Source organism: Rhinolophus ferrumequinum, chromosome 18 (genome assembly GCF_004115265.2).
Source record: "Rhinolophus ferrumequinum isolate MPI-CBG mRhiFer1 chromosome 18, mRhiFer1_v1.p, whole genome shotgun sequence".
Classification (NCBI taxonomy): domain Eukaryota; kingdom Metazoa; phylum Chordata; class Mammalia; order Chiroptera; family Rhinolophidae; genus Rhinolophus; species Rhinolophus ferrumequinum.
The window spans coordinates 752,619-779,832 of NC_046301.1; the positions used below are offsets into that span (position 1 = coordinate 752,619).

The 27,214-nt window shown below is 49.8% G+C and overlaps 1 protein-coding gene across 1 annotated transcript in view; it reads right to left on the minus strand.

Moving 5' to 3' along the window:
• Positions 1 to 27,214, minus strand: part of CAMK2D (calcium/calmodulin dependent protein kinase II delta) — a 200,977-nt gene that overhangs the window by 38,381 nt on the left and 135,382 nt on the right. Inside the window, 4 exon segments of the mRNA XM_033134709.1 lie at positions 6,975 to 7,058; positions 12,949 to 13,051; positions 22,126 to 22,198; positions 25,123 to 25,188. Coding sequence (XP_032990600.1) covers positions 6,975 to 7,058; positions 12,949 to 13,051; positions 22,126 to 22,198; positions 25,123 to 25,188 — 326 coding nt within the window.

Below are 27,214 nucleotides of genomic sequence, written 5' to 3' on the forward strand. Positions count from 1 at the left end.
CTGCACACGAAACTCAAGGAAACAAACACTCAGCTGTAACAACCCGATATCATGTCAGCAGTATGTAACTATTCGCAGTAAGGATCTGCTTCAACTTTGACTAACAATCTGTCGCCACAGGCTTTAACTCACTGCACAATTGTATCTGCTGTCCTCCTGTCATCACATGCCTGTCCCCTACTTTTGAAGAACTCCTTTGCCCTGCGCAGGTCGTCAGTTTCTTTTCCAGCTCGGTTTCCGGGAGGTCGGTCCGCTCTGGCCTCTCCTGCTGGCTTTCCCTTCAGCGAGGACCCCGGGCAAGGTCCCTGAGGCTCCCTGAGCAGAGCACATCTCCGGCTCCCCTCACCTCTTCTTTTTAGGGAGAACTAGCGCTGCTCCAGCATCGTCATTGTCCTGACGTCTTCATACGAGCCACCGTTGCAGCTGAAACGGCTTCTAAGTGGTGGTTTAACCCCCTAGCCTTTTACAGCCGTCTGACACACACCAGAGTAAGTGTTTCAAACAACAATCCTCAATAACAACCCAAGAAGGCCTTCAAATCAAGACTGACAGTGACTTCGTCACAGTGGAGGTTAAAAAAATAAAAAATAAAAAAGACCATGGAGAAAATCGCATTGTACGGGTACCTCATTTTCACAACACGAAAGTATTTTTCCATTTTTCACTGTTAGAGACTTCACTTATCTTGAACCCGTTGTACTGCCTGGTGTCACAGACGCAGCTAGTGATAATGGCGGGGAGTGCGTGTCCGCGGCGTGGGGCCCGGCCCTCAGTTACGGGTGAAGAGAATGGGCTTTGAAATGGCAGCCGACGGCACTGATTCTGGACACTTTTCCAAGAAGCACAGGGAGTTAGGCTGCTGGAAAGTGAAGAAAGGCTCACAGCGGAGATGCTGACCTCTGGAGGTCACTGCCAGGCACCTCAGCAGGGCTGGGAACTGTGTTCTAAACCTCTTAGACCTTCTTCAACAATAACTTACTTCATCGACTACTTGCTTACCCTGAGGTGCAGTTCATGTAGGAAGGTGGAGACATTGATTTTCCCCCCTTATTAGCCAGTTTTCAAAACAATGCGTTGGTTCCCAGGGTCCCCAAAGGACAGGGTTTCTGCTGTGTTTTGACGCCATTGCAACGCCGTGCATTTATGCGTTTGAAGTGTTGAAGTCCATTACTGTAGTTTTCTGAGTGATCCTCTAATCGTCCCACTTCTAACCAGCAGAAACCGCATCACATTGGCTCCCGAGCCCGTTCATACAAACTCGGTGGCCTTTCATAGTTCCTTTCCTTCCATGATGTGACAAGACAGCCGTGGGTGCCCTGCCTCTTCCTGTGTGGTCTCTGAATGCGCCTCCCTCACAGCGTGGTGTGACTCTGTGCAGCGGCTGTGGGACCACGGTGTCCCCAACCAAGACAGGGCAGAATGAGGAGAGAGACAGAGACTGAGGATGGGGAACCTACACGTGCGGAGACGCTGGAGACCGAGCTGAGGACAGAACTGCGAGATGAGAAAGCAAACTGCAAAAATTACTGGATACGGGGACTTTAAGCAATTATCATCACAACTATTTTAAACTATCGCTATTGAAAGTGATGCATATTAGACTATTCACTGATGTGCTGATGAGATCTTTGCACTTGACTAAATCCACCTGGTGCAGGATGACGGGGCTAGTCTCCACTTCGCTAAGTTTCAGGTTTTCCAGAACAAAACATCAAAAGACTACTTGACACAGTTTCACACAACCTTTAATAATGGAAGCTAAAACTAGTTTTCATGATGTAAGTACATACCTGTGCGGGGAGACGTGAGGGACGTTGGGTTATAAGAGGCAAGAGGCAGTAATCCCTGGTTAGAAGAACTACAGTACCGAGGACCTTTAGTAAAAGCTACAGTTAGAAAAATGATTGGAGCTGCCGTCAGGCTAATGATTAAAACAGCTTGAAGGCTATTCTTGTGACAGGCGAGATGAGGGAACGGTGCTGCGAAACTGGATGGCAGCCAGAAGCTCGACGTGCAGAGGGTAGGCTGCGAGGGTGCGGGGCCGGAAAGGACCCTTCAGTGGAGGAGCGGAAGCCTGGCGCTTTGATGCTATCGCAGAACCACAGGCCAAAACATGCCGCACACACTGCAGCAGGGACGCTCAGCTGACACGGCGACGCGGGCCGCGGCGGGGAGGACACACATGGCAGGAGCGAGTTTTCAGAGGCCGGACACGGCCGCATGTGTAGGAGGGGCGCCCGTGCCCGCCCTCCGACCCAGGCAGGCTGGATGTTCCAGTGGGTGTGACACGACCACCCGTCTGACAGGTGCAGCTGCTACATCTCGGCAGAAGCGTCTTCTTATTCCTTCTTCTGATCACTTTAAAGAAGCCCAGAAACTGATCGTTTTTAAAGAGATCTTCTGATGATAGGTTATGAAATACATGATAAACGTCGGTGCCCCCAGAGCAAAGCTCCCACCATCTGGCCAAGACGTCTGTGGCCGCGCACCTGCAGCCTGCGCTACGCTGAGAAGACCCAAAACCCACTGCCCTCAGTGACCAGCAACCAGCAGCGTCAAGCGCTCAACACTGTGGCCCCTGTCACCTGGCACGACCGTGGAAGCACACACCTGAGACCCATACGCAATGGTTCTCTGGGGGCATTCGGAAAGTGGCATTTTTGATAAGCCAGTCACTATGAGGAGTGTGGCCCAGAATCCACAATGTGAAAACCATGAAGTTAGGGAAACCACAGATGCTGGATCTCAGGAGATGTGACAGTGTATCTAGGTCCTGAGTCAGAGGGCAGCGGGAGACCGCCTGGGGTAACACTCCGCTCCAGGGCTGGAAGACGGCTGCAGACACAGGTCACAAAGGGTGATGCACAGCATGCCACCCAGGAGCACGCCTGCGGTGGGCCCAGGACACGCCATCACAGGACGACTAACAGAAACAAGCTGTGCAGGAGGCTTCAGGCTTCAAAATGGGAAAGGCTTTGCTACAAAGCACTCGTGCTTACTTAGGCCAGCTGAACCATGAAAGGCGCAGGCCCAGAAACACAAATGCTGCACCTGAAGTGACCGTGCAGGGAAAGAAGAAATGTTTGTCCCATAATACTCCAAGGTTCCAGAAACGTCATGGTATTCTGTGACAGTCCTAAGTTATGTCACTCGTAACTGTTCTGAGCAATATCTAATTCAGGTAGAGAAGTAGTAAGGTGGATGCACGTGTGTGTGCATGTACGTGTTTGTGTGTGTGTGAGCGCGTGCGCGTGTGTTTGTGTGTGTCTCTGTGTGGTGGCTATGTTTAGAGGCTCACATTTATTATTTTTTAAGCCAGGATGCAGAAGGAAGTCCTGTTAAAAGCCAGTGACTCAGTGACATCTATAAACAGCATTTGCCCACCCCATTAGGGAATTACGGAAACAGCTATACGTACAAGAAAGCCATCAAAACCAATTTACTGTTGCTAACGGCAGAACACAGGCTATGTTCTCGCTTCGGTAATGTCTATTATTTACTTTTCAGTAATGGATGAGTTGCTTTCAAAGACCGAGAACAGGTCACACTATTTTCTGTGAGTTAAAAAGCAAGGCAGTGGCGGTAAGTATCTGAAGTTTCTGTGTACAGAAAACGGCCTATTTCTAATAAAATCACGTAAGGCTCCTTTTAGCCATTGTTCCAATGTCATCCTTCACTCTCTGTGTCAACTGCTGGAAGACAAAGAACATTCTGTGAGGAGTGCTCACAGCTCAGCTCACAGAGAAGCCGGGCTGCCATCCTGCTCCATGGCTCCTCTGCGTTCCTTGTCACCTGGGCGCGTCATTTCCTGTCCACTACCTGACCTCTAGCCTTGAAGAGGCGGAGTCACACAATCAGCAAGAGCGCCTGTGAGGGACGGCTGTGTCCCTCAGACACGCCCCACACAGGCTGTGCATCACTCTGTGGGTCTTATAATTGGGCGACGAAGGGGCCTTTCAGGTCACCTGAGTGAGGTGACACATAGCAAAATGGTAAAACCATGTCCCACACACAGCGGTGACCCAGATATGTAACGAAAGGCAGAAGAAGCTATTACGATGCTTCTGCTTGTGGGCAGTGGTGCCCATTTCCCCAAATGTGTGGTATTAGCCTGTCCAAACCATTTTTGTAGTTGGTGTGTGACCCCCCAAGTGCATTTCTAGGCACAATTAGACGATGCCGCAATCTCTGGAGAGAATGGGAGCCGGCAGCAAACACGGTGTGCGCGCTAATGGGCGGGGCTTGTCACAAGGGGTGTGGCTGTTTGTAGGAAACTGTGTGAAGAAAGCAGAGGAAAGGATGAAACGGAGCGAAGTTAACGGTGGCTCTGTCCCTGGCAAAGTGTGTTGAAATCCGTGAGACACCTGCTGGCTCTAAGTCTCCAGAAAGTCACTCATGAGATCTGTGTTGTGTGTATGTATGTGTGCACATATGTTCTCATGTGTACATACAATACGTACTCACCCGTCCGTCCATCCATCCACCATCCATCATCCATCCATCCACCTCATATCCACTATTCAGCATCCATCCATCCAGCCTTCCATCATCCATCCATCCATCCATCCATCCATCCATCCAATATTTACTAACAGGTTTTGAGAGTCACATTCTCAGACAACAGGGAGGAAAACAACATTTTTCTTCCAACCTTTTGCCCCTATTCCAGTCAAGAAAGAGTTAGAGCTCCTGCCCTATAAGCTATCTCACACTTCATGGATGTGAGACCCATTATTACAGGATAGCTGGTATTTAAAAAGGTTAGCAAACTGTATTATGGAAATGCACTCAAACAGAAAATCCAGAAGACAAGTGGGCTGAAATTTACCAAAGTAGCATTAAAATCGAGCACAGTCTGTGTGGGGAGCCTAAACCCTGATAACATGTCATAGTTATTAAAATGCAGCTGCCTGGACTCAGCTCAGAGCCCCCACAGCTAAGGGTCCCTGTAGGCGTTTCTGGGGAAGGTCACCTCTGATTATGCCCCAAACCAGTAAAAAATCCTAGTAAAAATATCAGGGTTACTTTTTTGGGGGGGAGGAAGGGGGTTCTTTTTAAAGGATCCGATATTCTTATCATGAATAAATTTATGCACGGTGAAAAAGTGTTTTCAATGCCAGAACCAAACAAATGATTTCTTTAAAGGACCTGAAGGACTGACGTAGGGTTCAGGAGCTGCGACCTGGTCCACAGCATCACCTTGTGCAGAATAAAAGGCACACAAGGAAGAACCAAACCGTGGACACGGAAGCAGAGCATGCTGGCCGGCCGGCCTGATGCTGATACCTACGGAGGCGTGTTGTCTGGCTCCTCTAGGGCTGTGCTGTGTGTCAGCGGCCTAGACACTTCACTAGGTTTCTGTTATAATAGTAACAGTAACAATAACCAACACTTGTATTAACCACTCCTCTCGGCCCTCGCAGGAGGCGCGGACCCTCGTCGTCTCCATTTTGAAAGAGGAGGCTGAGGTACGGAGACTGGCGTGTCACGCAGGACGAGTGGAGGCTGGCTGAGGGCTCTGCACGTGGAGCAGACGGGACCAGGGGGAGGGAAAACAGGAAGGAAAGGAGGACAAAGCAGGGGGAGAGGAGGAGACCCTGCAGGCCCCGGGCAGGTCACCCTCAAGTGACAGCCACTGTCCAGCCACACCCCGACTGTCCTTGGGGAGCCGCAGGCTCCACTGCTCTAAAAGTCGTCAGCAGAAAGAGATGTGACAGGGGCAGACTTACCGCAGGAAAATATTGGAGTTACCCGCCGTTAACATTTAGATTTGAACAGGGACATTTTGTGGCAATGTTGTAACCCAAAGGCATTTTAGAGTTCACGCTTAGAGGATATTCTCAGGGAGGCAGGTCAAAGACAGAGCTTGGAGCACACCTAAGATCTCACCCTTTAATTAAGTGGAACACCGACCTTTTGGGTAATAGCTGTCTGCATTGAAATTGCTTGACGAGCTATGAGATGTCTTCATTGAAAGCGTACCCTCATCCGACCCTCATGCCGTTCCAGGAGGGTAACACATTCCTGTTCTACAGGTAAAGACACCAACTCGGAGAGGAAGGGGTGGGGCCAGCGGGTGCCAGAGGCCCCCTGAACCCGGAGGTCGCTGCAGATCGGGGCTCTTCTCAGACCTGCTGTCCAGGCCGGGGAGCCCCAGCTGCACCCAGTTTGAGGCCCAACACCAGGCTGCTACAGGTAACGGGATAACGCTGACAAGTGTAGCGTGGGATAATCTCTTTCTACAAAGCAGAGAGTTTATTCATGCTTTTAAACAAAACCAAACCTAAAGTTAGTTTCAGAATCAAAGTTTTTTTTATCAAGTCCTTCCAGGCGTGCTGACAGACAGCCAAGGCCACGGAGCTCGTGTGGAGCGCGGGGGCCGTGTAGTCTGGCCTGGACGCAGTGACACCGTCAGGCGCCTGGAGGACAGGTCTGTGCCCACAGCCCAGGAGGGAACATTCCAGAGCATCCTGCAGGGGCCCTTTCTGAAGCACGCGTCAGCCACTAGGAGCCCGTCCGTCACAGAAGCTGTGGGAGGCTGGGCACACAGCCCTGAGAGGACAGGGCACGGACTGGGGCAGAGCTGTGTAACAGCCTACGTCCAGGCTCCAGAGGAAGGACAGGTTCATTCCTTTCCAAGGGGCACCGTTTCCCGCATGTGCCCTGCTGAGCGCTCTGCGCAAACACACCTGTGTGCGGGCGGCTTGGACTAGGACGGGCCAGCATCACAGACAGGGGCCTGGGGACGTGCTGCCAGGACCAGCAGCATTGGCCTCCTGGGAACTTGTGGGAGAGGCAGACCTGCTAGTTCAGACAGGAGTCGGTGCCCTTTCCTCCCTCCAGGTGGCCTTGGTGTCACCTTGTTTGAGAAGTGACACCACTCTATGTCACAGCAGCTTCAAACGGAAAGGACGCTGCTTTAAACTAACAACTGCGGCTCCCTAGGAAATCTGCAGGAAAACATGGTGCCTTACCACACGCCCACATGTCCACTGGCTTTCCATAAGGGTCTTTACGTAAGACTTCTGGAGAGAGGTACCCAGGTGTGCCGGCGAAACCTAGGGAAGACAGAGAGTGTGAGTCAGGGCTCGTGCCAGGACGCCGCGGACGGGCAGACGCAGGGAGAGCCCCCTGTCTGCGCTGCTCCGTCTGAGACGTTTGCCCACACAGGACAGGCTCTCGGAGGCGGACACAATGGAGGCTGCTTTACGGCAGCAGCGACGGACACTGATCTGTCCGCTCCCTAGCTTAGACATCAGTCCCTGAGCTTTCGGACAGCAGACCAGCCCCTGGTACTGCTGTCGGGCGCACGTCAGGCCTCCTGTAGCCGTCCTTCCCATCGCCTGTGTGTAGGGGACGGGGACGCCCCACCCAATGCGCCACCAAGGCATGTGGGCCGAAGGCACCTGAGACACAGCAGGTGCAGGAAGGACCCTCGGGAGCCCTTTGTACCCCAAAGCAGAGCATACGTTTCCTGTGAGACCCTGCCCCCCTCCATTCCCCCCCAGCAGGAGGGGAGCCCGCCTTGTCACTGGGACAGAGTGGATGCTGGGCGGAGGGGACACACCCAGTGCAATGACGCCTCCCCCACCGTCCCTGAGTCCCCAGGGCACTTCCCCGGACTCAGCGCTCCCCTCCCAAAGCCCTCTCCATTCATCACTGGGTTAAAATGGGACATCAGGTCCTGGTCTAGTCTTCCTTTGGATCCTCATTTCTTTTCTAGAAAGGCCTCTCTCTGCCCATAAAAATTAAAGTATAGACACCACATAAAACGAGTGTGCTTTCCTCCTGTCAATCGTCTTTTGTTGGCTCAGTTCACAGGCCCCACCCACAGACCTCACTGCCTCAGGGGCAGGGAGATGAGGACAAAGCAAGGCAGCCTTAGGACCTTGCAAAAGATGGCAGTTGTTATGATACCTGCATGACTTTATTATGAGAAGTATGCACTTATAAAATAAAGGACCCAAAACACAGGTCTTCAGAACAAGCTTAAAGCACCTTTCCAGTAAATCATCTTGAAAGTAAGGAGGTCTGTGATGGTTGCGGAACGAGGCTGAGCGTGTATGAGGCCTCACCAGGAAAACAGAGCCGCCCAGAACACGTCAGAGGCTCACTGTCCTCATGCATGGTCCGTGTGTCCTTGCCAGCAGCACCCAGACGGCTCACTACTGAGCAGCTTGACTGTCGGGAGGACACGGAGTAGGTGACAGTGGCTGGCACAGTCTGACATCACAGGTCACGCAGACCCCAGTAAGACATGCTTCAATAACAACAAATCTACAGCTCGAATCTGGAGTAAAATCGCTCTCCCTATTCCTGAAAATAATAGTTTTCAAGTAAAATATTTACTTAGAACATACCAAAAAATAACCGTTTTCATTTGGAAGTTTTGTTGAAAGGCACACATAAAAACTGGAAAGATTTTCTTTACAGGGGTATATAATCAGGAATTCCTGCAAACCACAAATCAGTGTGAAGCATGGTATATATTTACCGGGATGTAAAGTCCCCAAGAAAGCCGCTTTCCCCATCTCTATGTCAGATTATACTTACTAAGTACAAATGATGTGCAAAGAGGTATGAAACCAAGCTTATATATAATGGCATGTAACTTCTCTCAATGAAACACCTTAGAAGAGGACGCACAGATTTCAGAGCCCCCATTTTCATTACTTCCTACCCTCTGTGCTGTAGGAGGACGGCGTGGGCAGTGAGAGGGGCCCCACAAAGGACCTGCTTGCTGGCACTTACGCGCCACCCCCGACTTCACCTGCAGAAGCATCTGCTTGGCGCGGTGCTGTGTGGGAGTGCCTGCATCTCAGGACGGTGGCAGGCATCGTCCCAGGAGGGAGGCCCAGCCATGACTGGTGAGGAACCCTGCTCTCTCCGCAGCCCACCAGTGGAGACACACACGGGGAGCCCAGGCAGACACCTTGCCAGAGTCCAGGTCAAAGACGGGGCCCGGACCTGCACGTCCCTTCCCTCACCCGACCCCTTTCCTTTCCGTCCCCTCTGAGCCCTGACCTGATGGATCTCTTCAAGGTCTTGAGAACAGACTTCTCATCCCACCCTTGATGTTACCTTTTCTGTTCCCGAAGCCCCCCAATTTTTCTCGAACAGAGGAAGGCCCTAAATAATCCCTCTCAGTGACCTTCTCGGCTGACCAGTTCTCAGCAGTCCTTCCCACTATGAATTTCCACCCCTTTGTGGGTACAATCTGTGCTCTGCCGTGTAGAACTGGCACGTTAGTGTAGGTCTAAAATGGCTTAGTGGAATACATTGGTAATGATATTTCACCCAATGGAAGAGAGGGGAAGTCAGTCTGTGCAGTAAGGATGACAGCGCCGTTTTAATGTAAGTCATTAGGAACGTCTTCCGGAGATGATGCAAACGCTCGGAGAACACAGCACGTTCCCTCCCATTCAGCTGCATTTCAGCAGCCGGGGGGTGGGGCGGGGGCACGAGCACGCGTCTAAACCCAGGCTGGTTAACAATCGGCACGCGTGCCCGAGCTCTCCTGGAGTCAGGGATACCGAGGCCGAAGAAACTCCTAAGAATCCAGGTTATCACGATACATGCTGCCCGCGAGGAATGACGGAGCCGGCCTCCTTCAGGGGCAGCCGCCGGCTCTCCCTCCAAAAACCAACAGGGGCGCCAGAGCCCAGAGAAAACAGAATCACTTACTGTAGCCAATGCAACATGTTGCCATTAAAAAAACCTTACTATTGTTTACAAGGACCTGCTACCAAGCGACAAAACAAGTCTTCCGTGAAACAGCATTGTGGGAGTTATCCTCTCTCCCAGCAGCAATGGAAACTAGAAACGCCCTGCACACAGAATTCATTCCCAGTCCCCAGGGACCATGGGCTGCGCGCACATGGCTCCTGGGTCAACGCTCCAGCCACCTTACCAAGTCTAGTGACACATGCTGTCACCACCATGTGCATTCCTGGCGCGTGTTCAAATAGATTGGGGCCAGGAAGGAAGAAGAAGGAACGTGGGAAGAACAAATATTTGGACTTGAAAATGAGAATTAAAAAAAAAAAATCAAACCCAATAGGAAGCTTCTATAATGCCTAGTACAGTTTTATTGTTTTATTTGTAATTGCTTCTTATTTCATTAAAATAAAATTATTTAAAAGCCTGAAGCTCCGGCGTAATTATACGTAATAAAGAAAGAGTTCCATTTTTCTTATTAAAATAAAAAGCCCGCCCCCGCTGACACTGATGTTACATTTTAAAAGATAAAATTAATGAGTCAAAAAATGAGACTATGATGGCAGATAATTCTGAGTAAGTATCAAAACAAGTCATTCACACTAAAACACGCCTCTCCTCCTGAGCCAGATGGCGGAGCCCAGAGAAACGCAGCGGCTCACACGCCGGCTTCCCCTCCCGCGAGCAGTCACTCGAACTCGGGCAGACCCGTGGGTTCCCTTAAACTTACAAACGATGTTTTTCTACACTTGAGAAGTGCTGACTTGTCTCAGAACTTAAACGGCACCTGCTGAAAGCCATGACTGTCCTACGTCCCTGAGCGAGCGTGCAGCTGCTCACAGCATCTTGCCGCACGGGGGATGGGCCGCCTGCCGACGTGTCACCGCTTCTTGGGACCAGCCTGCTCTAAGAGATGAATCAGCACCACTGGAAAGGCAGGGGTTTTATTTGGATGTTCTTGCTTTCACAAGCCTGCCATCCACTCTTCTACTCACTGAGTCACTCGGCGGCTGCCACTGTGACAAAGAACTGTGACACCATGCTTCACACCGAGATGGTTTTCAAAACTCACTGAACAGTTCTCACGGTGCGCCCTGCGAACGAGGCACGTGGTTGCCTAAGGGGCAGAAGCCAGGGACTCTATTCAAAGAGCAGAATGTCCCAACAGCCTGCAGGCTTAGAGGACATGAGCACCGAGCTGGGCCGGCAGGGGACAGGCGCTCAGAGCCCACACGCTCGGACGCATCCAGCGTGTGGCTGGTGTCAAGTTCAGCCTCAGCTCTGGTCGTAAGGCCCCCCGTCCTGTCCTGACACTCATTCTGGACCCAGGTGTGGCAGTCCAGCCTTGAGCCTATGTCCCCCTTTTGGCATCCTGCCTCACACCCCAAGTCTCATGAAGCGAGGTCCTGCTTTGTTCTACACAGATCCCAACCTCTGGGCCACGGGTTCGGAGAATCTGCCTGCCTGCACACTGCCTGGGACTTGCTCCCGTGTCCTCCTGAGTTCCAGCCACCCTCACGCGGAACGTGAACACTGCCTCAGCCTAACCGGCTTCTGACCCACAGGCTAGGGGTCCTGAAGCATCCGCCACACTGCCGCCCAGTTCGGCATTACGTAACAGAAACCAGTTTCGTCCCTCTCATGCAAAACCGTCACATCCCTGGAACTTCAAAAAGCCGAACACTTCCGAAGGACCCAGGCGCCCTTCCCGCCGCGCCAACCTTATCTTCAGCACTAGCAGGTTTCTGCGTGAGCCAAGCCTTCCTCTGGTGCCCTCATCTCCTTGCCTGCCAGGGCACAAACCCTCGTTCACCCAGGAGGGAGGCGGCAGTGTTACGCCCTCATCGGCAGGCCCCAGAGGCAGAACACCCACGCACGCCAGCCGGTGCCCCACACTCGCGGCCGGTGGTCGCCGAGGCCACAGAGCCAGCACCTGCCATCTGAGCAGGACCTGCCGTCTGAGCCTCACGTCTGTCCCACCCTGGGGACAACCCCACTGCTTCCTGTCCTCACGTATTCTTTATCTGTGTCAACCACACTCTTACCCAGGACACAAGAGGTCTTTGCAGCTCAGATTCAGAGAGGTCTAGTTCCACCTCCTTTGCTTTGCAGTTAACAAGATCAAACTTATTCAGATGTCAACACATGGCAAACCAGATGCCAAGTCTCGAGGTGTTAAATGCATCTGCTGGGTAAGGAGAGACCTAGGGGAAAAGGTGCTATTGACCTCGGGGAGGGTCACAGTCAGGTCCCAGGATGGGTGGCATCAAATAGGGTTGTAACCTAGGCTGCTGGCACGGGAGATTGGAGCTGCCAGCCATCACCCCATTACCCGCTGGGCAGATTCCGGACGAGGTGCATGCTGGAAGCTCTGGCAGGTGTTAGGAGGTGTGTAGTTAGGGACACAGAGGCGTCTGCATGTAAACCAAAAGCAGGCACCTTTTGAGTTCTCTGCTTCCCGTTGTTCAGGGAAAAGCAGTGAGAAGTGAAGCCTTTTAAAAGTTTTATCAAACCTCAATACACAGAAAGTCAGAAAAGAAATGAGACGGAGGCTGCAGAGAGGTTATATTATAAAACACTACAGGAGAAATGGGCTTAATACTAGAAAATGGAGGAAACAGAGGCAGAAGGAAGTCAACGCGTGAAATAACTTATCAGGCTAAACGTGGAAACAGTGCATAAGCCTGGATAGAAATACTATGATTTAAATTTGTTTAGAGTTAACTTCTTCCTTAGTTGTAAGGAAACACATCTCATCACACAGAAATTTAAAAATTATCAAAATTTGAGAGAGGAAACGGGCACTTTGGAGAAAGGAGATAATGAACACGAAACCCCTCAGATGCATCTGTGTACATCAACCAGAAAGATAAGTGATACATCTGCAAGTGCTTCCTGAGTCCCTGCTATGCACGGAGTAGCTTTCAGCATCACAACTTCCTCACGAATATAACACGAACTCTGAATACTGCAAAGGTCTTAGCAGATGTGAGTACAGGATCCACTTTCTCACCCATCCTTTAAGAAAAAAGTCTGCATGTCCTTGCTCTCCTATAATATTCTCCCTTAAATTATTTCTCGATTCTAGGCCCTTTAATGTCAGTAAAATTAAGTGCTGATGAAAGCCCGACACCTTCAAACTGGTCAAGCTGCTAGAATGAACCTTTCCGTTTCCTCTGCCCGGACATGGGCGGGACGTGACGGCGCGGCGGGAGGCCAGGCCTTACTCACCAAACCACGCCTGCTGATCCCCTTGAACTTCAATGGCCAAGCCGAAGTCTGCCAGTTTCACGGCCGCTCCCTTGGACTTGCTAGCTAAAAGCAAATTCTCAGGCTTTATTTAGAAAGAAAAAGGAAGACTGAAGTGAGAACCAATTTTAAGTGGCTATGCAAAATTAACAACATTTTACAAGATTAGGAAAACAGCAAAAAGGCATGCATGGCCCTGTTTCCCAAAGACTGTCATTCCTAAGCCCCAGGGAAAATACGGTTAGAAATGTGGAAAGTTACCACGTGTGCAGGTCCAGAAAGATGCAATAACACACGGGGCAATGCCGGACGGAGGGCGGCTGTGCTTGGGGGACCAAATGCAAGGAGCCCCCTTCAACCTGCTCACATGCCTCCAGGAGCCCCTGCAGTCCAGCCCTGGCCACAGACAGACTCGGAAGCCTAACAGAGCGCACACACACGGGCAGCAGAAGGAAACTTGGCACAGGATGACAGAGTTGGACCAATGTACCGACATTTGGCAAATGAAACTGCGAATGGAATCCTACTTGACTTCCAGAGTTTGGACCCAAATGTAGGCACTTTGATTTCTCCAGGTTTCCAAACAATTTCTGGGCAGATTTTGGAGTCTTATTTGGAATTATGCGTTAGAAGTGCTGTCTTTAAGAATCTGTTTATTCTTAAAGGCAGAAAGAGGGTACTACTATTTGCCAAATGTTATAGTTAGCTTTTTAAAACATAATTCACGTCTTCGGAGTGTGATTCAAAGCATGACTTATATATTTTGTTTTTACATCTTGCAATACTATGAGAAAGGTGCATTTGTATTTCCTTGGGACCTCGAGGACTAATAACTCTGTTGGAATAAGGCTGTTTCTATCCCACTGTTTCCCAACCAGACCTTTGAGACACTGGTTCTCCGACAATAGGAAGCAGTACGAAGCCTGGCGTTTCCCAGGACCGCCTGTGTGGACACGAAGAAATAAACGAGAAGGTGGTCGGGAAAAGGAGGCTGCTTCTTCCCACGGTGAGGCCCTATTCGTGCCCAGGCACATGGAGACACGCATGGCTGCACTGGGCGAGGATACAACTGACAGGTGGTTCAGCATCTTTTTTCCTTGGGACGAGTGAGACCCAGCAAATTTGGAGGTGTGTCTCAGGCTGGAAAAAGTTGGGAAACAATGGATTCTACAAGAGCCAAAACAATTGTCTGAAAATCGAAAAATTCAGTCAATCAAATCAGTTTTGTTTAGATGTTGACAAAAAACTAATTTCATTTTTTCATGAAATTGGCTGCTGTTTTTTCATACTGAATTTGTCGATCCTGTTGATTGTTTTGACTTTGTCTAGACACAGCCGAAACCAACATTTAATTGATTAATTAAGCCAGCCATGCAAATTAGCAAAAGACTCATAACCAGAACTTGGCAGAAATTAGGCTGAGTCTGGAAGAAGTAAGTTTTAATCAGGTCCCCGGCTTCTTCAGGCTCCTGCTCACTGCCATCAGATTCCTCACTGTCCCTGCAGTGGGACAGCTGTGACTGCTAGCACACTTCTATAAAGTAATGCTTAGGGCTGATGGGATTTCAAATTACCTTGGCACTAAACACACGGTCATTTCATTTGGATGTTGGGATGAAGAGGTCTCGAGAATATGAACTATTCTTGCTGAAATAACTTTTAGCAAAACCTAACATTCAAAATTACTTAGAACTCTGGTTATTTATTAATACTCTACAGTCTCTAACTAACATGTTATGTGATTGATATTTGATGTTTTATTTATTTTCACAACTAAAATTTATGGCTCACTCCATTCATGCATTTTCTCACTCAATTGAGAAGTCATTTCCAGCTATTAATTTATGGAACAAATAACTTGGAAAAAACCACATCGAACTGTAAGCAATCATTTATTTCTTTGTGACCCTCACATTCGGAAGCACTGAGACATCACAGGTCTCTGCTGACACATATCTGCCCTGATCCATCAACCAGACACATTCAAGGAAGAGTTCCATCACTCGGGAAGTCACAGTCATTTCAGGGCTTTTAAATCAAGTGCTATTGAAGTTTGATGAACAAATGCCAGTGTCATCAGGGAATAAAATGAAAAAAATTGATGTGCTACTATTCTTATCACTAAACCAAAGAGCTCTGGGCAGTGCTGTGGGCTTTCTGCCTTAAAGCAGCAGGAACCCTCCCACCTGAGGCTCCGTCAGGCAGGGCCTCTGAGTGACGCGGACCTGGCCCGGAGGTGACCTGGAAGGCCTCCCCTCCCTGCAGGGCCTCGGGAGTCACTCAGGAAGTGACAGACCCGTCTGCATCAGTGTTTAACCTCAGACCCACGACGGCTGTTCAGCTACAGTTATGGACAGGAAAAAGCCATGCAACTGCAAGAGTACGGCATAGATTTAAAAATTAATGCCCCGAAATGGCTTCATGTGTATGGATACTCTTTAGGCAAACCTAAAATACAGAATTACGGAATGAACCTGAAACCCCAGGATGATTACTGACAATATCAAAGGGTTATTTGCTTTATCAAGTATTTCATCACAAGACTGCCTCCAATGGAACGTTGAGAGTCTCACACAAACTTGGTTTATACACAAACTTTCAGAATATATCCGTTTGCAGAAGCCCACCAGTTTGACCATTTGTCCAGCTGCTGCCGTAAAATTCTATTGGACTACAAAGGGTCGCTGGCCAAGTAGGTGGGTTCAAACTCTGAATGCCACACACAGGGAGGCAGTGCGTGGCTCCAGTGCACAAGCCAAGACGGTAGAATCTCCGCTGACCGGTGGCCCCTTCCTTGACAAGGAGCCCCCCCGAGCTCTTGGTGGCTGCTGTTCCACTATTTGGGTTTTCTAGATGACTCAGAAAGGGGGATGAGAACACAGGTCTTCTAGTGTAGCTGTAGCTGAACATGGGCATAGCACCACGAAGGAAACAGGCAACGTGATGACCCAGAAAGAGTGAATGAACACCTGGGTGTGTGTCCTGGGCCTGATGTCGTCAGCTCTGTGGAACCTGCAGCCCACAGACTCTTGGAGCTAAGTAATCAGTCCCTACATCTCCCCAGCCGACATCATAAGTATGAACTATGTCCCGAGAGTGTACATGGAACCGTAAGTTCCCACTGGCCTTTGTCACAGGGCTGTGTCCCCTGGAAGGGATGGTATACACACCCTGGTTAGCTGTCACCCTCCAGGAAGCAGCCCTTCCAGTGTGTAGAACACTGTTTATGACGATGTTTGTAATGCGGGAATGTCTGCATTCCTAAACTAAATGCAATCTATTTCGTTCGTCCGTATTATCTCTAAATTCTTCCAATGCAATCACTGTTTAGGTTGGTTTTTAAATAGAGTCTACAGATGTGATCACACACAGCTCCGTCCCCACCCATTGCTTCCTAATGCTGCAGGATTGTCCATGACATCTGGTCTCCATGTCAACAGCCATTTATAGCACATCAGCAGCACCTGCTGGCAAGTTGCCCTGTGTGCCCACATGGGCACACTAGCCACTTTCCTCACTGCGATGTGGCATTTTCCTGAAACGGGTTGAGTCTCTCAAAGTATGAAGGCAAGGTGCTGGACTCACTTTTAGGACTTGGGAGATAAAACAAGTCAAAGTTTCGAAGTGAGGGAGGGAGGTCCAGAAAGATGAAGTGAAGACCTGAAACCTGACTTCCTGATTCCTTCCTTCAAAGACGTGACGCAGAGCAAACTCCTTGACAGCCTAAAAATGGCTCATTTTCAAAAGGCAGTCCATTCAGTTGATGCTTTGGAGAAGAACTGGAAGTACTCACAAATACTTTGTCCATATGCAGATAAACAAGGCCAGCACTTAGGATAAAGGCGTAGTTTTGATCTTGCTTCTTGCCAATCCCATCCGCCCGTGACAGGACTCCTAAGTCAGTGTGCTCTTCACTAAGAAACAAACCCAGCAAAGGTGTGAGTGCCCAGACGTCAGTCAGGTCACAGGGTTCACTGCACGTGCGTGCGATACCATCCAGCAGAGAAGCCCAAACTTTAGGGATGTTTGTGTGTAGTGAACACACCTGTTTTACTTTCTAATGCTTTTTTCTTTATGACTGTTATAAACACAGCAAGTTACTCATTTTATTATTCCCTATTATTTGATTCTTGCACACCCTTGGAGATACATTTTCAAAGTGTGAGTGAAACTGTCTGTTTAGGTTTCTTCCCTCTAGTGGCGTCTCGGCATTTCAGCATGAGGTGAACCACTCTGGGTGCCGGTGTTTTCAGTCGCTTTGCTTTGCCAAAGGCGGTGTGAACACAGCTCCTAGAAATACACTAAATGAAGCTGAGCATGAATCCAAAAGCTTGAATATTGAGCTCACTTGTGCACACAGCACGTGTTCTTCTGTGAATGTGGTAAAGGGGATTTCTGCTTTGATTCTCACACTGAGTGGGTCCTGAATCTGTGTGCTCAGCACCAGGAGTTTCCAGCTGACGCACGTGCTGGAAGCCTTTGAGGAGGCACCATTTCTGTCACCACGCACACCCGAGCGAGCTCGTGAACACCACTCTGTTCCATTCCTGAGTGTTGGTTTACTTTTACACTATTGGCACACTATTGGGTAGAATGAAAAACCAGAGTGTAACCACAGTGGGAGTGCCTCTTACCTAGTGTCTTTCTGACACGTACTAGGCACTCAGTAAAGAAATACTAGAATGACTAAATGAATTTTGGAATTTATCACAAACAGTTTGTTTCTAAAACACCTAGACGTACATTATATTCAAATGGTAAGTTCTTTAAAGTTTCATCTAAATGTGGTTCTGAGAAAAGTGGAACAATTGTGATTTTATAATCACTCAAAATGTAGAATTCACAATTTTATATGTCTAATACCCATGGTTAGCAAGAATTTACTGTGTGTCATATATTCCCCCAGAAAACAAATTCTTTTCTGGTCATAAATTTAATTTTATTCCTATGAAATAGTCTTTAAAATCCCCCCAAATCTCCAGAATGACTACCTCCATTAAAATCTCTTTATCCATCCATCCACCCAACCCTTCCTTCCTTCCATCCATCCATCCATCCTCCGTTCATGTACCCACCCACCCATCCATGATCCCACTGCCACCCTCCCTCTAGCGCGTTCCCGTCAGTAACACTGCTCTGCAGGAGGCTGGCTGAGGAAAGGTGATGTTCTTGCTGAGGAAATTCACGGGGGCCTCTTTGTTGCCAAAAGATCCAGTTGTCTGTGGAACCTCCTATGCTGACTGCTGTCGGTGAAGTACTGTAGTAACCGTTTCTGATAACACTTTGCACTGAAGGAATCTCACCACTTTGGGTGAAATCCAGTGGTTTGAAAAAACAGAGCTCTGGAATACTCCCCTTTGAGTTACTTCTGTCAACTGTTCACAGAAGCTCTTCTCCTGGGTCTCGAACGAGAACACATCTGACTCCACATTCCTTTGTTTCTTGTGACATCAGGGTCGTCCCTTGTCACTGCAGCCTGTTTGACCTGATATTTTTCTGGATGTAGTGCTTGTGCCTTCTTTCTGGGAGGGACAGCCCCCATCCACTTTCTACATATGTTTAAGTGACGTGGACCCAGCGGCCTGGAGGCTCCAGGTACACAAGGCCTGTCCTTCACTTGGTCTATAACATGCCCACAGCTCAGACGGGGCCTTCACCGGTGTTCAGAAATGTCTGATGAATGTTTCTTCTTCTTTTTGTACCTGAATTTCCAATCATCGGTTCATAAATGTCCAATACCGAGTCCCATCCCAGTAACCCGCCCTCGGAAACAATGGATCTGTAAACACTCCAGAGTGACTGCCGTGATGTGGCTCGAGTGAAATGTGGCAGGCGCATCTCGTTCTTCTCTGGGCCCTGTGGCCAGTGCCAGCTTACTGACCCTGAGTCAGGACGCTTGCACTTCACAGTCCAGTCTATCAGCCCTGCTCCATGTCATGCCTGAAATACACCCGGTTCTCGTAGTCCAACTGATCCAGCCTCCACGTAGCTCTGGAAGACTCACAGGTGGGATTTTTAAAAGTCTTTTGATTCACTAACCTTAGAACCATTTCCCAAATAATTCTTAATGTTGCTGGCAAAATTATTTTCCCATCATCGTTTCACTTCTTCTTTGGTCTCTATGAAGGTTTTCAATTTGCTGAACTAAACTGAACTGAGAACTTGAGCTCCTGGGCCTGTGACTCTGGGCACAGCTCACCGTACTGGCGGAGTGACCCTGGCGACGGTATGTCGTTCAGTCACTGCCTCCCCACTGGGCACCACGGGGGCGGGCGGTCTAAGTGCCCCCACGTGAAGGCGCTGCCAAGAGTCATGGAACTCAGCACAGGGCACATGGGAGCCGCCTTAGAAACAGCAGCGATCACCTCCCGTATTGTGACTGTCCTGCCTTGACCCTGCCTTGACCCTGACCCCCGGACTAGACTCGCGTTGCTGGGTGAAGTGCCGTAACTACATCACCACTGCCACACCCCAGGGCCGCAGGGGGCTAGCCCCGTTGGCCCGACACTGGATGCACCTTCGACAGAGGCTGTGGATCACGCCCCACCGACCCCACCTGGTACCCACCGACCAGCTCCCTTGCCGCTAATGCCCCCACCAGAACCATACTTCAGGGACACCCTCCAGCCGCTGGCTGTGCTCAGCCTGGTCTCTAGGTCCAATGAGTGTCCTCCTGGTGGCTCCCTGTCTAATGAGCCCCCACAGGTGGCAGCTGTCGAAAAATTCCAACAGTGATCGTTAGGCTCTCACTGTGTCAGAGAGGAAATGCTACTCCTGTTTATTCAATATTATTTAACACACATAACAATCTACTTTATTCAGCGTTGCCTTTTCTAGTATGAATGTGCTTTTGGTAGCACGCCACTCTCTCCTAAACTGAAGGGACATGCTGCAGGCATTCACTAGGTCTGAGGTCCTATACTGCGTCCTGGACAGGGAAACTCTGTTAAATAGCCCGGTCCCAGGAACTTCTTACAGAAGTTCCTGCTCGCCTGTTCACGGGCACCTTTGATAAGGATGAAAAATGTAACTGCTTGAGATTTGTCTAACTGATACGGACAAATTGAAGTGTGCATTACGTATCTGTAGGGTGCATGAATTCATAGAGCAATCTGGATATGGAAACAGAAACATACGGCCTAGGAACAGTAAGGGCAACAGTTGGTTTCAAGCCTGGTAATGAGAAATGTCAGCAGCACATCATTTGCATGTTAATATGTTGGTAAATGTGCCGGCACCAGGAGGGCGTGCACCAACTGCCTCCACACACGTCCCGCACTCCAAGTGTATGAAACAAGCTCTGAGAAGCAGACACGGCCGGAGCATTTCCATGCCAGCAAAGTGACAGGCAAGTACAGGGATCATAAAAGCTCCATCAGAAGTTCGTCTCTGTCTTCTCCTGAAATCAGGGTGGGTAAGAATGGAGCAAAAATACGTTTCCCTAGAAGGAAATCTGACAGGTGATGCCGCAGGCTGTCCTTTGGCATAAGCGTCCTAGAAACCCCCCGCCTGAGTTTTTAATCAGTGACTTCAGCTCATGTGTCAGAAAACATCTCTTTCTTCCCTGTCACATCCCAGGCCCGTGGCCATTTCGGATCAAAGGCCCAGTGAGTGAAGGGCTGGCTCAGTGAGCTTGGACACGTACCAGAGTCCGACATCATGACCCATAAAATGTGCTGTAAAAGTCTCGGAGGGGATCTGCACTTTCATCCTTGGTGTTGACAGTGAGCTTACAATAACACAACACGGAATAGAATGATTCAAGTGGCAACTCTGAGAATATGTCCTCAGGTACCACAAAACGCGCGTGTGCGTGCACGTGTGTGCTCTGGGTTCTGAGAGGTGACAGAACCGGGTGGTAGGATCCCCAGCCCTCGGGTCAAACCTACCTCGTGACGTCACCCCACTCACTGTGCAATTCTGACACCCATTTACAGTGTCAGGCGTGTGCAGTCCGACTAGTGTTTGCTGGAATGAAGAGAGCTCCTCAGTCCTGCTGGGCCACATTAGTGCTGTGACCCCCTCTGGGGAGGAAGGAGATACAACAGCCTGTCTACTGTCAACGCAGGAACTCACTCTCTGGAAGAGGTGTGACTGCGAGTGTCAAGTGTGCCCGTGGAGAGCGGAGACGTGGCGAGGGCACGGGTGTGCGTCCCCTGTTGGAATGGGCCCACACAACTTCCCTGCCACACTGTGCCTGTACAGAGTAACTGCAGCTGGACGGCCGTGGGCGCCCGTCACTCACCTTCAGGTCCCGGTGGACCACGCCCATCTGATGGCAGTGCAGCGCGGCCTCCAGGATCTGCTGAATGCAATGACTGCATGCAAACACCAGGGGCAGTGTTAGTCCGGGCGCAGCACGCGGAGACCGACGGCCGTGCCACGCACAGGGGGCCGTGCAGTGCCACCTCCCGGCACACGCACTGCTCCCGCGAGTGACGAGCACCTCAGAACAATCGGGATCATGCCAGGCGGCAGCAAGCTGTGCATCCCTGTGCTCCAGAAACGCCACCTAAAGCGCCGCTTTTAATCCAGGCGCTCAGATAGTTCCTGGTTGTAAACATTTAGGGGAAATAAACTGGAGCACAGACTCAATTCCACAGCCGCTGTGCCCCCCACCGCCCCCCCAAAAGCGCTTCCCCGTTCTCTCCCGTTTTTCTCGTGTCACTCCAAATGCTCACGTTAGCATCAAGCTTCCGTTAAGGGTCCATTGGGGCACCTGGTGCTGATTTGGCTGGCAGTTATCACCCCGCCTGAGGGCTCGTCAGCCTCCACGGGAGCGGCGCACGGCCCGCTGTCCTGCCACGGCCCGGCGGTCTCAGAACAGTAGTGGCGTTTAATCTACAGGCGACGTACATCACAGCCCCCTCCCCAGGCCCAGGCGGGACGGCGCGGGGCAGCCCGCCCAGGCCGCGCTGGGGGCTCACGGCCGCACGCGGAACAAGCGCGTTCCCCGAGCCGTCCGCCCGTGTTGCTGTGATGTACACTCCGCCTATAGATGAGCGACTGAAAGAAGCATCATGCATTTTCACTGCGCCGTCCAGTTGTTTGAGGCAGAAGTTGGGAACGGCAAATCCCCACCCTCTGCCCTTTCCCCAGAAAAAAACAAAAAACAAAAAAAACTGCTTCCATTCAGATTTGTGGACTCCACATACTGACCTTCAGGTCCCTGTGAACTATGCCATTTAGGTGACAATGATTTACACTTTCTAGAATCTGCTGAATACAATGACTGCAAAGATACAAGGGCAGAATGGAAGGAGAACATTTTAAAGGCACATAATCACATTGAGTACAAATAAATGAAGGTTCAAATGAAACAAACAAAAAGTACACTTTCCACATCGTCTTAGCTTTATACTGGAACTAAATACTGCGGAATAAAGCCAATCTGGTTCTAACAAGAATGACATCCAACACAGAGTTTGTGACATGTTCAGATGAAACAATTTGAGCTGTGTTTTGTTCACTGCAAGTCTGCACATTAAATCACTGGTACAGAGAAGTTGAGGTTTCCATATTCAGGGAGGAAAAGTCATTCATAATTTCCACAGTGTTCTGGGGAAAACTCTTTAGAGACAGAAAATTAGTGGGTATTTCTCAGACACACCTAAACTGTTTAAAATCTGAGGTCACAATTAAACACAGGTGGGTGACACGAGGACGCACACAGATGAAGTGGTGGGTGGAACAGGGTTAAAAAGGGTGGGACACGTGGACCGTTTCGACTGGGAAGCGGTGACAATACGTGCTAGGAAAACCAGGGAGGGTTTGCAGTCTCAAAGGGAGAATTTAAAGTCACCCGGGACCCTGGAGAATGGTGAAGGGCTGACGGAATCAAACTTAATAACATTAGGTCTGTGGGGCACCGCTCACCGTCATCTCATCTCCACACTCCTCAGCGAGGAAACGCTTGCTCGTTAGCTGTCAAAATGCACAGTTTATGCTACTCTTATGAATGAAGGCTTACTGATGTCACGACAGCTAATTAAATTAGAGGGGAAGTCCCTGATGGGCACCTGTGCGGTGTCATGAGCTGTCATATGACAGACAGTGATGTAGGACATATCACACCCATCAAGCGTGGACATCTATACACAACTACACCCATTTACGGAGGAAGCAAGCTATTCAAGGGGGACATTTTCAACCACTTAATGTACAAAATAGCATTACTCCAAAGTAAATTCTTAAATTAAGAAAAGTAGTCACCATCTGATTTGTTACAATGTAAATGTCAAAAACTGATCATAATTGTGGTTTTTCCAGCTCTAACTCAATGAAGAGAACCACTAAGAGCCTCACATTATTTGGTTTCCATTCTATAGCTAATCTGTGTGGCTAATTATTTTTTAAAATCATGGACTCTTTTTCCTTCCACCAAAATGTTCACTTTGTACTACTTTTTAGGAATATTTCCCTTTCTTTTCTCAAACCACAGGTTATTGGGCCTAATGGAAAATGGAAAATAAAGAAGTAAACAATTCCTGTTATGTGAACTTCGCCATTTTTACCAGGGAGAATGGACTGAATTCTAAACGTCTTGAGGACTCGTGAGAACAGACTTTTACAATTATTTGCAGAAATGCTCTTTATGCTTGTAGTTGGGAAGAATGGTTTTTCTTGACTTTGTCTCTAATGTGTGGGACCTGTTCTAAAAATATTCTACAGTGAATTCCAAAACGTCAGATAAGGCTGCACATGAGAAGACCCAGCCCTCAGGGTTTGCCCAGTATCCACAGGGCTCTTCCACAGTAACAATCGTCGCAATTTTAATATCAACCTATGTTTTTCAATTTAATAACCGCCTGTTTATATAACTTTGAAAAGCACAAGAAATGAAATTCTCTAACTTGCTCACCACCTTGGTTAAACTTCTCTCTCTCTCTCTCTCTCTCTCTCTCTCTCTCTCTCTCTCTCGGCAAGTAGGCAGAGAGTGACCACTAAGGGCTAAACCGAGCTGGTGACGATTCACTCATCCGAGTGTAAGTGACACGGAACTTCCTACGACTTTGGCAGCAAAACCTCCATTAAAAGGCAGAGCGTAGTCATGTACAGGTAAGAGTCACCGAATGCCAGTGACAATAGCATCACAGCAGGAAGATTAATCAGACACTCAGAAGGGAGCCTGCGCGTGCATGGGCCGCTCTGGGGAGACAGGCCACCCTTAGCCGGCCGTGTGCTGAGGGCACAGAGGGGTGGCCCTCAGGAGGGGAGCAGTGAGGGCAGGAGAGGGGCCAGTGGGCAGCTGAACTTCCATGCGTTTGTTTATGTTATGAAAAATGAGTGTCAAGTACGGAGCACGTAGAAAGGATGCCGAGGGAAGTGAGCCTGTCATCTGAGGGCCACCTAAGCCATGATCAACGCCCTTTCACTGCAGACACACGGCCTTTGTGTGCCTGGGGAGTTTCCAAGTGGACACAGTGCTGGCCATCACTTCTGCAAAGATCTGCCAGTTAACAAGACCCGAAAATCCTCTGGGAGCCTCTGAAACACCTGCATAAACAGTGTTCAAGTGCGAGTTGCAGGGGCTTTGATGACATTCCCATAGCGCTAACAGCTAACAGCGCTATTGGGCGCAGGGGGCTCCTGCCACACGTTTCTGTGAGTGTGTGGCGGGCTCGGGCTGTGGGGCTCCCCGCGACCAAGGACGTGCCCGTGTCCTGCTATGTCGAGACGGCAGCCACGCACCGCCTGTGGCTGAAACTGGCCGGTGCGACTGAGGAACCAAACTTTTAATTTTATTTAATTTTAACTAATCACAATTGAAATAAAATAGTCAAATGTGACCAGTGGCTACCACGCTAGGCAGCCCAGTATCTAGGGAAGAGAGGGCTGCAATCTTTGGTCTCTTAACTTCGCGCAAAACATCTGCTTCTTTAGCAGAAGTCATTTCAGTTAGGCTCTAAAAAAATAAAATAAAACATGCACTCTATAGATGCTAGAAAAAAACGAAGTTCAGAGCAGATTCCTTGATTTTTTTTCCAAATAGTCACCTTGGAAATCCTTAAGTGAGACCAGCATCGATTAAGAGGGACTCAACATGAGATGAAGTCCACAGTGGCCTTGTGAGGCCCAGGAGGGCCAGCATCACGTGGGGGGACGGCTGTTATCTGCAGGCCGAGCCCGGCATTGGGCCCCGGGCAAGTCACTTACCTGGCGTCGGCTTCACTGTAATATTCTCTCGCCACTATGTCTTCAAACAGCTCTCCTCCAGTAACTCTGTGAAGACAGGCAAGGTATTCATGTTGAAAAAGAAGAAAAAATTAGGCATCCATAGATGTGCACCTGTGTTCACATAGAGACTTTTGGTTTACAGATTATTTAAAAATTATTATCAAAATGTAAGTGTTTTAAAACACGGCAAGCCTTACAGTTTCATAATGGCCAGTGGACATGGCCCTAAGCATTTCCACCTTTTCTGCATGGCTTTGTATTGCTAGGTGCTGAGGACATAATTTTCTTTGCACTATAAATACGCATATTCCAAGCCTGATTTGCGGGAAATGGTTCCACACAGAAAAGGGTTTCTATGACACTCGTCCTTCCAATCTCCAGATATTAACCGAGGTCTGATGAGCTGCGTGCTCAAGCAGAGGAGACGCTGCCATTTGGGGGAGCAGAGTGGGGTCCGCAGGCTGCGTGTCTCCAGAGGGGTGTGCTTTTATTAATCTGTGAGGACAGACCAGACGGTAAGGGCCCAGCGTGGCCAGTCTCTGCGGCTGTGACGCAGGACTGGACACGGAGGGGCTGTAAGAGCACTCACGTAAAGACCGAGCCACGTGTACCCCCTTTGATCCCTGGACTAAAGTCCCACAAACACTGGCGAGTGGTTGCCGGTCAGAGTGAAGCTCAGCAGGGCCCATCAACAGAGGTCTTTCTGGTTGTGGCTGGACGACCCTTAGCCATGGGGGACAGTCCCGTGCATGGCATGACTCAGTACCAGGCCCCACACTAGGTATGAGCTGCACTGCCTTGTCAGGGGGGCAACCAGGGGGTGACCCCACCATTCCCAGGCACCCCAAGAGCCCCTGGGCACCCCTGATGAGAACCATGAGCTGAAGGAACAGAGTCCACGGAGATGCGGTTGGAAGCTTTGTTCTCAGCACCTGGTTCTCACACACGTACTCAATCAGCCGACCGTCGGTGCAGGGCCTCTGGCAGAATCTACGACGGACCCTGTGTTTCAGGACGCGGCAGAGCGCCTGGGCACAGAAGGAGCTCAGCAAGTCTTTGCTGAGTGAATAACTGATTAAAAACACTACATGGGTGAATGAACCCCAGGCACCAGTCTACAATTTGAAGGTTTTACCTGAATTTAAGCTAGACTCTGAGGGTGAGGATGCCCAAGTACCCCTCACATTGTTTACACCAATCTCTAGCCAAATCCTGCTGATTTCATCTCAGAAATGGATCTCAAATCAAGACTTCTTTCCCTCTCCACCCCCGTGTCACCAGCCCAGGTTATCATGCCTGTCACCTATCCTCCTGCGAAAGCCTCTCATGCCCCCGCTTCCTCTCTCAGCTCCCTGCCATCGGTTCTCCAGAAAGCAGCTTTCAATGTGCTGCAAATGTGTCTTGGGCCAGCGTGTAGCTCGTAAATAGCTGTCCTCTGCTTTGCAGGCAGAATCCACACGTACCTTCAAGCGTCTGCCTAACTCTCAGCCTCGCCATCCAGCCTCGGTGCCCACCTCCCTCCTGCTCCTGCCACCAGGGCCTAACACCGTACTCCAGCCACAGGCACCGAGCCCCTCCCGGCCTGCCTCTCCCCAGGATGTTCCCAGCCTGTGTATGCCCACTACTCGGTGAGTGGGTCCTTCTCACTCTTCCCAATGTGCCTGGAGTTTTATATCTTCAGGCCGCACTCGGCGTCCTACCCCCCAGAACCCCTGCTGTTCTTCATGACCGCTGTGATGGGGGCACTGGCTGTACCGTCTGTTTAATGTTCGCTTGGCTACTAGAAGGGCCGCGCCAGGAGGGGGGAGTCCGTTCCTGCCTTTACCCTGGAACATAACCAGCGCCTGTGACAAGCTCACTGAACGCTTGCGAGGAGCGACCCCCGAGTTTCATGCCTCACAAAGAACCAGGTGTGTGGCGTGCTCACACTCAGTGCCATGATGCCGACATTCCTGACATCTTGTCACTCCATTTCGATAAGAAGGTAGAGCTCTCTCAGGCAGTTTTTCCCTGGAAATCCTATCTTTCCCTGGGGATCTTCCAGTACCTTAAGAGTTTGCCTATGAACTCG